The sequence below is a fragment of the Chelmon rostratus genome, chromosome 7 (genome assembly GCF_017976325.1).
Source record: "Chelmon rostratus isolate fCheRos1 chromosome 7, fCheRos1.pri, whole genome shotgun sequence".
In the NCBI taxonomy this organism is placed as follows: domain Eukaryota; kingdom Metazoa; phylum Chordata; class Actinopteri; order Chaetodontiformes; family Chaetodontidae; genus Chelmon; species Chelmon rostratus.
Genome location: NC_055664.1, coordinates 6287076 through 6305398, shown reverse-complemented (window position 1 = coordinate 6305398; position 18323 = coordinate 6287076). Strand labels below are relative to the sequence as shown.

Sequence of the window (18323 nt, the reverse complement as noted above, 5' to 3'; positions counted from 1 at the left end):
GAATGAGTGTCTATTTTAACTGGACACTGCATGTTGCATAACATGCTTCTCTGATCTAATAATCCGTAATATTGATAATCTTAATATCATCATCAGCATTAATGGCTGGTTTACCGACTAATTTTCTCTGTTCGGCTTTCTCAATTTTACACCAAGTCAAAGAATGGAGATGTCAGAGGAGACAAACAGAGGAGGCAACAACTGGGAGCTCACAGCTGAACAGCAACCTGTTTAATGCACAAAGACACCAAACATAGTTTTCTCACCATTCCTATTTCTGTCTTTTCTGACAGAAGAGCTGATGAATGCAGTGTTTTTTATTCGTGAATTTTTGAGTGGAAGAGGTCACACGAGCACCACACAAAACATTCAGCAACAAGAGTCTGTGTCTCACAGGGCAGCCTGCAGCAGCTTGTTGAGGGAGTCTTCACTTCCTAGTGACTGAAGATGCTGTGATGTTGTTTCCATTTGACTGGAGTCAGTTTTCTTTAAATGTCATTCACAACTGGTCCGACTTAAGAAAGCAAGAGCATGTTTGCTTGTACAACAACAAGATTCACTTGCCACTGGTGAACGAGAGGATGCTGTCGAGCTCTGAGCTGGTTCGTCGTGTTTACATTTTAGAGTAAATGAGGCTAAATGTGTCTCTAACCAAATCTGCACTCGGTGCATCTTTGTTTTCTGGTCAAAATTGAATGTGCTTTTGCTCCGCATGCTAATGAACCACTGAGAATTAGAGGACGGCATTAGTTTTTTATTATGTTAGCGCGTAGACTCCTTTGCTTCACACGTCTCATTAAAGATTTCTCTCTCAGATATTTCACTGTGCCTTCTCTGGCATTTCTCTCTCTGTTCATTATGTCTCTCTCGATCCCTCTCCTGCAGTCTTCCCTGCATTCCTTGGCAGGTCCCGGCCTGCTGTGTAGCAAAGTGGAGAATTCCAGCAGGCCACTCTCATCTCACAGTCACTCACATTTCTTACTATGACAGTTTCCATTTCTATGTATATTTTTATAATAAGCAGCGAGGTAAAAATTGCACAGTTCCCTTTTCTTGTCCGTAGTGGCAATAGATAAGATGGTGGGGCTCAAAAAGACAATTGTGAGTGCACAAGCTAGGAGACAAATTGTGAAAGCCAGCTTGCACACACGCACAAACACACACACACCTACTGACTCCCTTTCATACTACTCTTTGAAAGGATGTTATGCAAGCCTTTCACTGTAATGATGGGTGATTACACTAAAAGTGTAACAGCAGGAAGTGTGAATGAGTGTGAGAGAGTGAGTGGATAGAGAGATACAGGGACAGAGAGGGAGAAAAAGAAGATAAGGGGACAGCACAAATAACAAGTGCCAACAGATGAAGCACACACACACACACAATAGAGAACAGAACATACAATTCAGGTTGCAAATGTGTGTCTTAAAAAATATGTAGGCGCTTCATATGAATGTGTTGTTATAACAAATGACAATAGACTGGAAAACACAGCATTTTCTCTCATGCTCCTCCACTGCTCAGTCTCCACGCAGTTCAATAATGCTGCCTTTCAAAGCTCCATTTAGCCGTAGTTAAACAAAGCAGGCAAACAGTGACAGAGAAATTCAAAAGTAGGGAGCATACTCGTTAGGAAAAAAGATATTTAAAAAAAATCAGCTGGTCATGGACCATTGCCTCAATACACAAAGTACCTGTCTGACACTGTACTCAAACACATTGCTAGAAATTATGCTCCATATTAAGTCTTCAAAATGCAGCGTTTCCTATTTTTCTCCATCTCTTATACTTATTTTAAACCCTGGACATTCTGTCTTACTATTATTTCAGTATATTTAGGCCTAGTTGTAAATACAGAGCAGTCTGTAAGTATTAAGACAGTGGACTGGAGCGCATTGGATTTGACATGAAACAATGACTAAAACATTGTGAGTGTTGACTTAAAACTTTCCCACACTGTTCACACAGTATGGATGTCAACACGCTTAAAGTTGAAAGTCAGCATTTTCACCTCACCGCCTTGTAATTTCACTGTGCTGTTGGTCACTGAGACCAGACACATGCTTTTTCTCCACTTGCCGTCCACCTTTCTCTTTCTCTCTTGTTAATTCAGCCTCAAACACCCTCTATGATTAAGGTAGCTCAATCCTAAACCACAATACAAATCAGAAGCCTCCCACAGAAAATGCCCTCACTTGACAGTACTGTGTAACTTGGTAAGGCCAGTGATACCAGGATATGGACATCACCACAGTTGCAACTTTTTTTTGTGACACACTTATTTAGAATTCTACTTTCATTTGTGCCCAGTTTCTCGGGTGAGGCCTGCTTTGGGGCTAAATCTGGCTTGGAGTAAATAGCTGCATTGTTGGCTGATGTCTGTGGAGTGACGTCAGTTAGTCTTATCAGTGTTCTCTTACTTTACCTCTGAGGGGGCCTGACAGCAGACCCCACCCAAGACAGGGCAGCCAGGACCACTGCCTGATCAAAATAACATACTCAGACGCATCAACTGGGCAACGATGTTTCAGTGAGTGGTGGTGCCGTGCCAATACAAAACTGGATTAACAGCAAATATTGGCTCATTGACTTGGGAAATTCTTCTCCTCTTTTGTAACATGCTGTGTGGCTTCTAAGATTCTCTATCTGCAAGCACCCATCCAAGTTCGAGTAACCAACTGTGAGGGACGGCACAGGCGGAAATGTGCATACTGTAAAGATGCCTTTAAAATGCCTGCATCACTGTGGGAATTATGATGCCTCTTGAAGTTAAATTAACTACTGTACAGACTATCTCTGAAGTTGCGTGTGTGTGTTTCAGGTTTAGAAATGATCGAATTTGAAATGAAGTACTCTGAATCCAGCCACAGTCGCTGCCCCGTTGGCCCCGCAGAACACGTCGCCCTCTGGCTCGGTTAGTGGTGGGAGTAATGTGTATCACGGTAGCTCATATCTCATTATATTGTGATGAAGCACATTTTCTGAACCACACAACCAAATGGCCAGATGGAGTGTGTGTTTTTGGTAAATTATTTGGAGAAATTTTGGCTGTAAAAACTATATAAATCCAATATTGCCAAAAAGCAATATAGCACATTGATTTGTAAGATCGCCTGCAATCTCTTGATACAGCCAAAGAAATAAAATGGAGAGAAGCCTCTGGATAAATGGCATAGTAAAATATCCACTGATTGAAAAATCTCACACATCATACAACACCATAATGCTCAACCCTCAGGCTAGGTAATGAACACACACTGAAAGTACACATGAGGGCATCCATATCCAGCAAAGCTGCATTTGTCACATCTTGCTCGTGTTGGCCGAAATCATCAGCTCATACCCACTGCCACTGATGCAGACTGAGGAGGGGGACCTTTTCGGAAAACTAAGCCTGAGGGTGTGTCAGGGCTGCCACATGCTGAACATAAAACCAGCACAAACAAAACAGTCACAATTTCCTCATGTACAAGTATGAAACCTGGAATACAGTTGGCATGGATCCTTGTGGTTTACTGAGAAAGCGGATGGCTACAAGACATGCTGAAACCTGAACCAAATAATAACAGTTCTGAAGAAGCAGCCTAACTGTCAAGTCAGCCATCGTTTGTTAAATACTGAAAAAAGCTCCTCATATGTCTTTCAGATGAGTATCATTTCCCATTCTCCAAGTTAATATGGCTGGCTGGGACTGACTGTGTGCCAAAACTCAGTAAAACAAATGCACAGCTGTGGATTTCTGAAGGTTTTTATAAATCAGCTTGAGGTCCACTACACCAGGAAGGTCATACAACCAAACCTGGCTGCTAAACACAGATAAAGAGTTTTCTGTCTCAGAATGACATAAAACCAAAAATGTTTGGATACGGCAGAAGAGCTGACTATATGAATTACTCTCCAAAGTTTCACATCCTCTTTAAATAAAGACGCACACAGTTGTCATTAATGACGCAGTGTAACGTGTCGCAATGATCCCTGAGGCTACCTTTGGTTTTAGAGATAGGTGCCGCATGAAATTGGGACCAGGGCTCGGGGGTCACTGAAGAAGACCAAGAGAATCTCTATCAGAATGAGAAAAGTAATAGCTGAAGAGGCTGATCTCACTGTAATTCAAAATGAATGAGAGTCTGTCACATGAAAACTTCTTAGGAGGACACATAAAGTGATATTACACCAACTTCACTGTTATTCCACAAAAACTCCAGCAAAAAGCCCATCTCTCCAGACTACGACGCACGACGGTGCTGGCTAAAACAGCTAAACGTGCCTCTGCCATTGTTGTCGAACCGTGAAAATGCAACACACTCTGCCAGCCAAAACCAACACAGAATACAATCAGGCTCACCTCGGCTGAGGTGTAATCACTCCGGAATGCTACAATCTCTTCTCGTGTGCAGGGAGCGCAGAACTAACTCCGTTTGGCGCTGTCTTGGTTGGCGGATGAACTCAACGACTCTCATACTAATTGTGAATCCTTGACAAATCCACAGGATCTCTTGACGGCGCATTCTTACAGCCGGGAACTACAACTGACAGTCATGGCTTTGCAACATAAAAACGGCGGTCGCCACCGCCGCCCTGCACTATCCATTCCAGTGAACGCTGCTTTATGGCAATAACCGATGAAACAATTAGACCACATTCAGTTTATCTACATGACGGCTGACTAACTGGTCTGCCGGTGGAGCGTTGGATTAGAACGTCAGTGTTCTAGATTCGTAGAAGTTCTTAAGTTGTGTTCTTCGAGGTAGGGTTAGGATTTTTTATGGAAAGCCTGAGCGGTGCGACATTCAAGTGACAGTTTGATGAAGAGTGTGGCGTGAGGTCTTCGGTCGGCCAGTGAAAGTACGTGGCAAAAAATCGATTACATAAAACGAACAAGTGCGGACTTACCTTCAGTCACTGTGGTGTGAGGTCGTGGAGTGTAGCGGAACAACAAACAGCTGAGAGTCAGTGTTGCTGTTGTGTCTTCACGTCAGACTGGTTTCACGTGCAGAAAGTCTGTCACGCACGAGCCGCGGCCGGCCCGTCGCAGCTCGCAGGAAACGGGTCTCGCAGGTGGACACTGGACAGGAGAGCGGTCTCGCTTCCTGTTTGTTTCGTAAGGTGAACCACCGCCACCACCACCGCTGCTTTTCTCCTCCGCCTGCTCTGCCTCTGCTCCTCCGTCACCACCGTCAAGTCTGAGAGAGTAACAGAAAGACAGGACCTCCGCTCAGCATGTTCAAAATAAAAAGCCTCACTGATGACCGACAGTAGCAGATTGAAGAGGAAGTTCACCCTGAAGTTGAACTCACACTGTTTAATTCCCAAAGGTTTGGACGAGACAACAAGAGTTTGCAAAAACATACATGGAAATCAGAACATAAAGATTTGAAATCATAATATCGTCAGATGACTTACGGACTTATTTGGCTTAGTCACACTGACTCTGTAGGTAGGTAATATTGGTAGTGGGTGCTTTAGTTTAAAAGACATGCAAATCATAAAGTAAATATCGGGTGATAGCATTTCAACTATAGATACACCCTACACATACAAACACACAGCACCCTGAGTACACTGAATGAACCATTATCTTATCTTAAAATAGTCATCTAGAGTGCACAACACGGAAACATCGTACAAAACAACACAATATAACACAGTGTTAAGACATTTCACGCCTGATTCTTCAGAAAGTAGTCCTCACATTCTTTTTATACACAGATTTATTTTGCTGACTCCAGTACTGCACAGATACAGATAGATCTTCTGTATTAGAAAAAAATAATACTGTCTGCAAGGTGGGGGACTTGCATTAATGATCCTCGGGACCATGTGTAACCTGGTCTGAACAGGCAACCAGTGCAACCACGGGAATGCTGCCTCCTTGATTGGCCGACTTGATTGAGGTCCAGCATGACACTGAGGTACAATATAAATCAGTTTCATCTGAATGTAGAGTTGTGAATCGTTTGTTTCTAGATTACTTCAACAGGGATACATGCACAATAAAATAACACCGTCTGCATTTATCACTGTTTAAAAAAAAAAAAAAAAAAAAAAAAACAGAAAACACTTGATCCAAATCACGCCTGTTGTTCCAAAGTGAGCCTATTAGGCTTTTATTATGAAGGTCTGTTTTCCTGTCCTCTGCTTTTATTCCGTCTGTCTAAAACCGATTGGTGCAGTTCTCCGGATGAAGCATGGAGGGCAGCCGGCTTTCTTCCAACAACCGCATACCACCGCCACAAAACTTCTGAGCAGTGATTTCACCCGGAAACACATTATTTTTCAGCCTTCTCGTAACGAAAGCCCGGAGTGAGTGTGTCAGACACGCACAGAATTCAAATGGCAGTCGGCTTATATATGAGCCCATAACATACGTCTCTGTAGCCGCGATTAATGGTTCGTTTAGCCCTTTAACCACCAAGTTAAGCAACCAAACATCCTTTTTAATGAATGGCCCAGTATGTAATGTTCATGAAATACATACAACCATGTAAGAGCCTATATATAGTTCGGCAGTGAATGATGAGCTTTGCTGCCCTCTGGTGATCAAAAATCAACTCAAAACCAACCATACTTCGTTATACAGGGCTCCTACGTAGGAATGGTGCTGTTGGTTGTCGTTGGAAATTTAAGTAGTTTGGCAAATGCTTATCAACCATTTTGACACAATGGTCCATCAGTGTATATATATGGCGAAGTCCAGTGTTTTATATACTTAATTGCTGCTCATGGTGGAAAAGAACAGGTGTTACAAAAAACATCAACAATGGCTGTTTTATTCAGGTGTGTGCCTATATACACGTACAGTACCAGGACCCTGAGACTGAAGCAGCTATATGGAATTCAGCCATCATTCCTTTTATTATTTATACCTGTGTTTTTAACTGTGACGTATCAAAATGTCGTCTGATTAAAGAGGCCTAGTTTCTTTCAATGTGGCAAAGACATTGGGCTTTTCTGTAAGTCTCTCATTATAAGAGGTTTATCCCGTGAAAGCTAGAACTGATCTTGCCTACGTAAGTGGGTGAGTAAATAAGACACTGGGATTTTGACATGATTAGGCTGTAACTGTGGGGTATTATTACAGATATTAGATTAGATATTATTATCTACAAGTTATGCGCTAGTTTCTGACTGTATGGTTGTTGGAAATACAGTGATTCTAAAGCCACTCACTTACCCCTTAACACAAGATGCAAAGTGGGTTCTGCTCCTTCTTCATAGAAATGAATGGTTCAGGTGACTGTTAGACATCTCTCTCTATTGCTGGCATATTTAGGGGCATTTATTCTGATACATGTATACCTCTTCGGTTCTTTTAGAAATCCTTAATACGTTCCAGCACAATATCATGATCCATGAAATCAATGGTCACAGGAGGTGGTTTCCAGTTTGAGCCTAAATTGTTGTAGACTGTGTTTTTCACTCTTTCAATTGTGTTGTCAAGATAACATCATTTTGGCTGATTCAAGCAACAGGCAGAGGTGAGTCACATGCCTTCCTTATACCACAGGGGGGCAGCAATAACCCACACAGGAGACTTTTACTAACTGGTAGTCGGTTTCGAGGGAGAAGGAAAGATGAGAGAGAGCACATTTGGCTGACTTGTGTTAGAAATTATGTTCCAAATGAAACTGCTTTCAATGAAAGCTGAAAGATTGTATTCAGTGTCATAACTGCTTGTGCATACTGCACAGTGCCATGCATACAGCTGGCCTCGAGAAGTTCTACTGGATCACCTGATCACACCATGACCATCCCATCAACTATTTTGTCATAGATATGTGCATTTAAACAATCTCTTCAGACCACAGGTATGTGTGGTGCACCTCATCAGAGATATAGAAACTGTGTCATGTGCCTGACCTACTGGTGGGCAGGGGTTAAAGGCTGTCCCTCAGAGTTCCCCTCATAATGCTCTCATTGTCTGAAATTTGTTAAACATAAGCTGGGCTCAAAGGGAGCAGCCTATGTAGTGTAGTCCTGGGTCCAGCATGCTTCCATTACTGCTCCTCTTATTTGATTAAATGTACCCTAACTCAGTCCAAACCCACACTGTGCATAATCTCATCACAGATGATAAGCGTGTAATAAAAAGCATATTTAACTTGAAAGGGTACCTTATGTGAATGCGTATAATTATGGATATCAAAATATCATCATTTGTTTAATTGTGAGGCCTTGCCAAGAGGTATGTAATTGCTTGAAAGAAATATGGCTGACATTGGGATCTGACCTGGGACTGGGTTTGGTGTACACAGAGGCGGGGCAAGTGTCAGGCCTGAGGCCAGCTTCCTGTTTTGCATGCATACTTTATAGCCAATAGAGAGAAAGAGAGAGAGACTTACTTCAAAACCCTTGTCATTTATATGACGGTAAAATGATAATATGATAATGGCATACACATTTGAAACAGAGCTTTTTCAATAGCAGCCAATTCAGTGTATCTTCACTTAATTTAACTGAAGAGTGAGTCATTAAATGTGTGTACTACCTCTCATGTAACTTGTATCCTACTAAGGCTGCACTGTTATGAAATTTAAGGAAATCTTGATAGCACAGTAAGAGGGCATGTTGGAGTTGTTTTGGTTGTGAAATAAGCTCAGTGCCTGGCATTCATATCTGAATGAGGTCATATTTCTATTACTGATAGTGGGCTGATGTATAATATGCTTGCAGTGATTATATGACCCACACCATCCCCAGAGGTCAGCCAGAGTCTGACCAAGAAGTTGTACTGGTTTATTGTACAGCATCAGAAGAACAGGTGCTGGCCCTTAATGATCCCTATGGGAATTTGATTTCATCTTTGATTAATTGGAATGTTAACAGGAGACGGGTTATCCTAATAGCTTCTTGTTGCCAAGCCTGCGGAAGTTTTCAGGGGGCAAAAGGAAAGGGGTTTAAAAATAGACTCCATCAGTGCGCGATGGGAAAAGACCTGCCATTTAAATCCCGACAAAGCAATTTGCAGCTCATAATCAAGAGAGCGGAAACATTTTATCGCATTTCCCTTTACAGTATAAGCTGGCCAGTTCCGCCACATCCACAGCAGAAAGGGACATCAGCCTAATGGTGGTAGCCGCTGGCTGGTGCGTTTCTCTGTGCAAACAGGTCTGTTGGCACATGCTTTGAGGTGATATTATAAAAACGCGTTCGTTTGGTGAAGTGAGTTTCTGCATGATGTTTATTTTCTTGATCCACAAATGAGATGCAGGTGCAAGAAAATTAACTGATATTTATATTTGGGAAAATCTCCAAAGTGGACTAACCTGTGTAGTCTAATGTAAACTGATGGCGCATGTGACATTTGAGTGGTCCGGTGCTGGCTGGAGGGTACGCAGAGGTCAGCGTTGATTTTTCTCTGTGAACAGATGACAGCCCACCTTTTCCTTGAATAGATGACACTGGTGTGTATTTATAGACGCGGTATTTCTACACATTTGATGAACCTCTGCTGACCAGAGGTCCAGCTAACAAACGCGCGGGTTCCTCTATTTATCAACCGTGGCGGTGTAATCAACACACTCTATTGTAATTATTTTGGCTTATTAAAGAACTACTACATGTAATCTATTGTTTCGCGGGGTTGTCATTAAGATAGAAATCAGCAGTCACTGAAAACATCACGTAGATCACCGTGACAGGCTGATTACATTGGAGATTCACCAGAGGACGCGTTTTAAAAATAAACAGCTCTATATTGAGTAACGTCATAGAAATAGCACAGATATGCGGCGGACAGAATGAAACTTCTAGTATTTCTGCTCCAACAAGAGAGAAAGAAAAAAACACTCATGCTGATTGGAACAATTGCCGGATTTTCTGCGAATCAAATCTTTGCATATTTTCCTGTTTGGAACAGATGTATACCAAACAGTGGTGACCCCCACTCTGCTTTTCAATGGCTTTGGGGTGACGTGCGCCGCTTCTAAGTGGAAACTGTTGCTCTTCAATCTCAAACATTAGCGAGAATGCCAAGAATTCAATTGTGTGCAGGCATTGGGAAACCTGCAACCTGCGTGTGACTTGACCGGCCGGGTCGCATCGCCGGTGCCCCGTCGAGCATGCAGGCTGTCATACCCGGAACGAGTCCAGGTACTCTCCTGTGTGTGTGTGTGTGTGTGTGTGTGTGTGTGTGTGTGTGTGTGTGTGTGTGTGACGAAGATGAAATGAGGGTCAAATGTGTTGCTTCTACATTGAGTTGACCTCATTCGTCTTGTTGATTATCATCTGTCATCTCTGAGAGCACAACAAAGGATACAATCACGGTTATTCAGTGTACGCTCGGCGGAAAAGACGCATGAAAGCAAAAGCGCACATTGCGCCAAACCTTTTTAACCTCCCGCAGAAATAATGGAGAATTAACAGCTATACAGTTTACTCAACAGGGCCTTTACCCCCTGATTACCAGTAGGTGTACATTGCTGCGTATAAGCGTGATAAGGCAAAGAGCTGCATATTGATATTTCATTGTTGCACGACCCCTAATTCTACACTTAGGTTAGTGATTTAAATTGATATATGGAAACTGAGCCCACAACTTCCATATATAGTCAAGTTTTTGTTAACGCTATAACTCACAATAATTCAATGATAAACTCGCGCCAGCTGAATCGTGCAGGTGTGCCAACAGCTCCCATTTCTATCAAGACTAATAGAATTTAGAAACGGTCTAGCAAAAATTAAATGGACTTTTATATCTAAAAGTTACTTTCACAATACTAATCCCTTAATTAATTGTGCAAGTATTGATTGTTCTAAACACACAAGAGGCCCATTCCTGTAGCGCAGCGGTGGATCTGCTGGCTTTCTAATCAGTGTAAAGAAGACCATATTTTAAAGCAGGCCTGTGCTGGAGCCATGAACCTCGGCTGGCCTTATCTCTCCCAGCCCCTGAGACATCCTGTATGCAGGCCCATTGTTCCCGGCCGCCCGGCTGAACTGTCAACCTTTATGCGCAAATGCACACCTGCCGCGCCCGGGTCCACACTCATATTCCGTTTATGGCCTCCACAGAGGAGGTGTAGGGCTCAAATCTCAAAATCTGACAAAAAAAAAAAGCATATGTGTGTGTAGTGTGTATTATGTCTTACTTGTGCGTGCGTGTGCTGCAGAGGTAAAATGCTGTGTGAGTATCATGTTATGGGCTGCTCACACTTTTCCCCGACAAACACAGAGCTAAAATTAAGATTAAGCAAATAAACTGCAAAGTGTACCACCTAGAACTGTGTCTTATGTGTAAGCAGAACCGCTCTGTGATACTAGGTTGGCCCATGCCAGTAATAAGAGAATGTAAGCCATTCCTGACAATAAACTCAACGTGTTTTTTTTTTCTTGATGCAATCAAAAAAAAAAACAGCAACATTAAATGATGCACTGTGTGTCAACAAGCCCAACTTTAAATCAAGAACTTTAAAATCATTAAATCCATCTCTGTATAATTTACGTAAAGCTTAGTTACACTCGCCGAAACATAATTTCTTGTAAAACACTAGTATTTATTATTTTTGGAAGAGTGTTTAGAATACACTTGCCTTTCAAACGCGCCCTTATCTTCTTACTGTTTACAAAACATTAATGCGAGGAAGCGGAGAATGTACACAGCTACATTTCAGGCTCGCCTCTGCACACAGGAGGATGGAGTGTCAGTGTGACTCCGGCTGGGACCACGGTCGTTGAATAGTCCAGAAGCTGATGGCGTTTTCATCTCACGCCGTATTACTGCAGCTACAGTCTCATAAAGCAAACGACGTGAAGACCTTGTCAGTGCTCACTGCTCCCGGCGGCTGGCTCAGAAGAAGACGCTGGGTTTACAGCAGCCAGTAGGCCGCTCGACTCTCGAGCCCATAATAGAATATTCGCATTTCAGCAGTGTGATTATAGCTGGATGCTATACTCACACTGCGTGATGGACTGAAAATGGTGTCTCATCCAGTTCCTGTAATGCATCTCTCACTACACTTTTAAAATAGGCCAAACTGTCAGCAAAAGATCAGGATCCTAATTTATAGATACACAAAGACATATAGACTTCCGCAAAAATAAATAATCCGTGGAAAAAGAAAAGAAAAGCAGGGTTCAATTTCTCTTGGAAAAAAGGGAAGTAGCCTGTTTTTTAAAGGATTTTTTATATTAATCAACTTTTTTTTAATGATTTTTGTTTGCCTACACAAAAGCGGGTCAACAAAATTGTTGGTAGATTACGCACAAAAAATACCTGAAATTAAAACATCTGTGTTATCAATGTAGTGTTTACTTGTAGTTTCCGTCTATATGTTTCCTGATGATAATAAAAATACCTACCTTGTAACTATTTTTTCTATTATTTATTTTAATTTTCTGTTATTACTATCTTTTTGTGCTGGTTGCTTTTTATTGCCCCCACTCGCTTGAGTTTGCGTGGAGGCGTTTAAATACAAAACTATTTCAAACTGCACATATCACATATCGAGGAATCTCAAATCAAACAGTTTTTCATGTCCAAACAGCCCTTCTCTAATTCGAATACCATGACAAACTAATGAATTAACCTACAGTTATGTAGGTTACTACAACAGCAGCTATTACAAGAGTTAATGGGCCGTTTCCATGGCTGCACATGTCATGCAGTCGTGTGTTAATTCGCTGGACCATTGATATGCTCGGTGTGTAGGAAGTGTTTTCCTCAACTTCAGTTTTTCTGGGGGAGATTTAAAAGGCGAGCTTGTGTTTGACGGTCGCTGTGGACAGCAGAGGGTCGACAGAGGGTCGATCAAGGTGTGGATACACCTCCAGGCCCGCTGAAGGTATATCGGGAGACCCTGGACTGTGCTGGGCTTCAGCCTTAACCCTGGCGCCAAACACGTCTGATCTTCTCAGGGTGATCCCACAATCTAATGTACAACAGGCTATTATATTCAAACGGAATATTCTGTAATCGGACAGCTTTTGAAATAATATTTCAGTGTGCGTGATAGCCGCGATGTACTGTCAAAACAGTTCACTTATTTCAGTGATACACCCCTTCAACGTAAAAGTCAAAACCAGATGGCGGTAATATATCGATGCGTAATGATAATATGATGGTGATTATAAGAGGGACGGGGTGCATGAAGGCGTTTCTCTTGTCAGTATGTCTCTTTCATCAGGAGGCCGGCTGGGCCTCAGAGACGGGATGGTCCTGAGGGGCTCATGGGAACGTGTCTGCGTAATTCAACAGTCTCTGAGTGAAACGCAGCTCAGAAGGAGGAGCTGTCCGTCTGCATTTTAAAGCCTGTTACTTTCATCCTCCACAGAAGACTGGCAGCTTATGTCAACATTTTAGCAAATTACTCTTTGCTAGGACCGTATGGGATGAATGAATTCCTCTTGATGTGTGATGTCACGGCCTTAGAAAGGGTTAATATGCGCGCCTGTAGGACGATTTAGCGTTGTTTTTTTTTTGTCACTTCCTGTCTTTGTTGACCTTATTTCCTACATGGTTCTGTATTATTTAGTCGACGAGTTGACTGCATCAACATTACTGTCTTTCTTTTTGGCAGACCTCATATAATAAATAACATCCACAATTACAAGAAGGAAACACACAGCTAATGCAATATAGCACTGGCAAATGCATCATGACATCAAAGGTTATTTTTAATATTAATATTATTGTTGTTATCATGATTATTGCTACTACGACTACCACTGTTGTTATTGTTGTTGCTGCTGTTGATTTGGTGATGTTATTTAGAGCAGGATTATGAAGGTAGGCAACATGATCACACATCCAACGCAAAGCACATATCAAACTGAGGGTGGAGAACTTGCACTTAATTAGATCTGCGTGTTTTGGTTCTTTTACTGGGCTTGGTATTGAGTCGCCAAAGTTTTTTTCAACAAAAAAAAAAAAAAAAAAAACCCTCGGACGGTCAAGGCGCGCATCGCATTTTACTGTTGACATCATTTGTGAATTATATTAAATTCAAATTATATCAAGTATTAGGGGAATGGGTTGAAGGCATTTACACACAATATTTTAAATAGATATTAAACGTACATATTGTTATTATTATTATTATTATTATTAGTAGTAGTAGTAGTAGTAGTAGTAGTAGTAGTGAGAAGGTCTATATTTTCATTTAGTCACACTAGTAAATCGGCCTTTCACAGATGGGCATAATTTAGGAGAAATAATGCCTCACTTACTAAAATTCCTAGCCTACCTGAATATTAGACAATTTATGCGGTGAAGAGTGGAACTGGTGCAGAGCCAAGCCTCATAACCCTGCACAATGGTTTACTTAAGATTATTATATCCTTGGCATTTAACAACCTGTCAAAACTACTGTGGTACGCTAACAATATAGTACATTTATACTGCGTTGCCTTCACAAAGTTATTTGTTGTTGATCGCTGTTTTTCTAGTGCCAACAGTGGTTATCAAAGCCTAAAGCATAAAAAAGATTACTTCATGACCACTGTATTACTTTAAGAAATACAAGTTTATTAAGAAATTCACAAACCTAGAAAAGAGGGAAAAGTGCTAATTAAAATGAAACATGGCCCCAACATGAATGAGACAATATAACTAATCACGTTTATAAAAAAAAAAATATATATCAGAAAGATGAACAAAACCTGGCACTAGCTGGTGTCATATTAGAAATTATATCATACATACATATGGGATCAAGAAATATGAAAAACCCTGAATTGTCGTTTTGGCAGTCTGATGGATCTCTACACACACTTTCACCTTTTAACCCAACAAAGTTCACAACCATGAAACGAGGTGAGGTTTCACCATGCGGGCCTTGCTCAGTGCAAGTTACTATGAAGGCCAAACTGACCTCTGATTTATTTTTACATTTTAAATCTCTAACTTATCTTCACGTTTCATTCGGCAATAGTTAGGATGAGCCGTGCGTAAAGCTGAGAGAAATCATTACGCATACCAATAACACACAGCTGAATGACAGCAATGTATATTCCCGTGAAACTGAAAGGTTTTTCAAAGGCACAATTATGACTAGAACACCAAGTTATGGCCGTCAGTCCAAGTGTAATACAGGCGCACGAATTTGCTCCCATGAGGTTGTGCTACCTGATGTGTCCTGGTGACTTCTTTACCTCCCGATTCCATTTTGGAAAACGTTCTCCACATCAACTCGCGCATACCTCCCCATCTGCATCTCTGGGTGTCAGCTGGACCCAAACAGCCCGTCAGAATGGTCTCTTCAAAAATACTCTTGGTTCTGTTCTGAAATCACAGGAATTAACTCTCACTCTTAGAGTCCCCATTTTACACAGAGCATTGGGTAAACTTTAAATATCAATCCTCGTGTGTAACGCCGAGTGTTTGGTCTCGTGTTCCCAGTAAGAGCAGTGCATCATCGAGAGCTCCGCGGGCTGTCGAGAGCAAGCGAACTGAAGGCCCGCTCCGTTACTGGAGGAGACCGGAGGCGGTGCCGCGGTGGCCGGGCTCAGCTGCTGGGCATGATGGGGGTGCGCGGGGTGGTGATGGTGACTCATGCCGTTGTAAGAGTTCACCATGCTGGGGAGCGCCATGCTCTGCACCCGGGAGTATGGGTTATAAGATGAGGGGGCTGACAGCCCCTTCACGTTCACTGGACTCACGTTGCCGCTGGCCATCTGACAGGACGTGTAGGACATCGGAGTGGGCGGCTGGCCTAACGACCAAGAGTTGTTCATGAAGCTAGACTGCAGGTACTTGGGTGGAGACAGGTAGCCATAGCCGTCTCCTCCGAACAAGGACTTCCCCGGCTGGAAGTGCGTCGGTGGGGGTCTGAATGGCCGCTTCATCCTGCGGCGTCTCCTGTAGTTCCCCTTCTCAAACATGTCCTCGCAGGCTGGGTCGAGTGTCCAGTAATTCCCTTTTCTCTCCCCGCCGCCCTCCCGCGGAACTTTGATGAAGCATTCGTTGAGACTCAGGTTGTGTCTGATACTGTTCTGCCAACCTTTTTTATTTTTCTCATAGAAGGGAAACTTGCTGATGATATACTGGTAAATACCGGACAGAGTGAGGCGCTTCTCTGAGCTCTCCCGAATGGCCATGGCAATGAGAGCGACATAGGAGTACGGTGGTTTCTGGGACGGATCCGGCTTCTCCGGGACTTTGTCCTGGACCGGCTCCTCTTTGGGTCGCTCTTTTTCCTTGGTCGTGTTGGTGTCGTGGATCATTAATGCCATTGCGTCATCCTCCGGGTTTTGGTAAGTGGCCATCATTGCGCACTCCAAAACAAAACAAGTCCAGTCCAAACTGCGAAAAGTGAACCTTTCAATGGCGCTTTTGAGCTCGAGCAGAATGGTGTGCTGCAGACTCTCACGATGCACCTCGAATTGAAATCTGTCTTCCAAACTGCGCACAGATTTTGCTGCACAGTAGGTGACATGCACCAGTCCTTCCTCTCTCTTCAACAGGGATTTTTCTAAACTGGTTTTTGATGGAGGCGCAACCCAAGTTGTGGTTTCTGAGTGCGTAAGCCCACCCCTTTCCTCTTTTTTTCAGGCACACTGACAGGCTGCTTTTGCGCCAATACTCTCCATGGAGCGACGTAGTGCGTCGTGATTAGTGCGTATTTGAGTTCCACCTCCAGTGCTTACAGTGAATGAAAAAAAAGATCAACCCTTCACACTCTTCACATGTTGAAATTCGTTTTTATCACACCCGGGCCAAAATAGCACACTATAGACATTAAACATCTATTTGCATCAAAAACTACAAAAACCCATGGGAAACATCAGTTGCTGGAAAAACATGGAAACGAATCTGAAGACTATTTCAATAAGTTTTAGCAATTTGTTTAAGCACATGTCATATCTCATTCTTAAAAATTCAATTGCACAAAAAGCTGTTAAATATTTTTTCTTTTGCTTTTGGGTTAGAAAACAAGTAAGCACACCAGAAAAGAAAGAAGAAATGACAAGTTTGATTGAATGCAAGTCGTTAGAACAGAATCAGTTGACTACTTTTACGTACTTTGCTATGTTTATTTTCTCGCCTGGACAAACAATCCTCTTCACAAAATTCGTTCCAAACAACTTTAGTCAAACTACAGCCAAATAAATTCGACAAAACTCCAAACGCCAAATGGAGGCTCTCGCATCTCAGACCAAAGCCATGCAACATTTGCAAACGGCTGCGTGTCCACAGCCCCAAGAAAATCTGGATAGATAGTGCTGCTTAATTAGCTCACATATAGAGAGGGAAGTGCACAGAGAGGTATACATTTCTCTGGCCACCCATGAGGGTCCCCTCGGCTTTCTCTGGGAGTGTATTTCCGTGCTCTGGGAGTCTGTGCAGGTGGAACAGCATTGGCATGTGTGTCATCACCCTGCACCCGGTCCGCAGCCTGGCCGCAGCAGCTGAGCCGCGGTGAGAGCCAACCATCTCTCAACGTGCAATTACCACAAAGTCACAGTCTCAAGCGTTGCAGCGCGATGTTATTTCTTGTTTTAATGTCTTTTTCACATGTTTAAGACAGAGAGCATTTCCCGATAATCTCAACACCACTATTATGCCTCTGCTCTGCAAGCATTTGGCTTAGTTTAAACATTACATCATTCAATATGTTAATTAACACTGCTATCAAATAACGCGAGATGAGCTCAATGCAGATATCGATTTGCAGATCAATAGCATGATAAGAATTAATTTGGAACCAAAAATATGGGGTATTATTTCTAAATGGACAGCCTGTTGCATGAATACTTATTTACTTGTAAGTGTGAAAAGTGACAGTTGGTTAATTTTGTTATTTCCTTTTAGTACTTATTAATGTTTTTAGAAAGAAGCATTTAGTCTTAATTTACATGAAACACACAAATCAACAGAAATGTGGCAGAGTTTTTTTTTTTTTGTCAAAAGAAAGCAGAAACCACAAAAGAGACTTCCTTTGTTCAAGCCCACTGTGTATTTAGGTTTACCTCATGATTTCGGGAGTTGTTTAGTCTTCTTTTGTTGTTCCAGAGAAAGTCTGTGGTCTTCTCTTCTTCCCTGGTTCTGCGCTTAACAAAAATAAAAGCAGGAATCACCCAACAAACTTTGGGATTAAGACCTTTCATTTTGTTGAAATTTGTCATGTTTACATGTCTATTTAATCACTATCACTGAACTACCAATATCTTGCAAATAAATATGAAAATATAAACATGAAAAACGTAAAAAAAAGAAGGTCTAATTGTTCCCTAAAGCTGACAGTATAATGGCTACTTAAGTCATCATTTAGCTATGGGATGGACTGTCATCAATATAGCCAATAATGTCATTTTTATTATAAGACTAACCTAACCCCCACAAAGACCCCGTTGGTCCCAGTAGATCCCCGTTAAAAAAATCACTG

General features: G+C 42.1%; 2 protein-coding genes across 3 annotated transcripts in view; both read right to left on the bottom strand.

The window, feature by feature from the left end:
- Positions 1–5167, bottom strand: part of pik3cb (phosphatidylinositol-4,5-bisphosphate 3-kinase, catalytic subunit beta) — a 52798-nt gene extending 47631 nt beyond the window's left edge. Inside the window, exon 1 of one of the 2 annotated variants that reach the window (XM_041940472.1) lies at positions 4894–5167. The gene's annotated coding sequence lies outside the window, so the exon portion shown is untranslated. Of the gene's footprint in view, positions 1–4345; positions 4385–4893 lie in introns of those variants that run through there. The other variant, XM_041940473.1, reaches the window with a different exon arrangement.
- Positions 5168–14449: 9282 nt separating this feature from the next.
- On the bottom strand, positions 14450–16438 carry foxl2a (forkhead box L2a). Its single transcript, XM_041940124.1, has one exon. The coding sequence runs from the start codon at positions 16204–16206 to the stop codon at positions 15286–15288; it is 921 nt and encodes a 306-aa protein (XP_041796058.1). The 5' UTR covers positions 16207–16438; the 3' UTR covers positions 14450–15285.
- Positions 16439–18323: the final 1885 nt, after the last annotated feature.

Excerpts from the sequence above, each read along its gene's own strand:
- foxl2a (XM_041940124.1), bottom strand. The coding sequence starts at position 16,206 with ATGATGGCCACTTACCAAAACCCGGAGGATGACGCAATGGCATTAATG.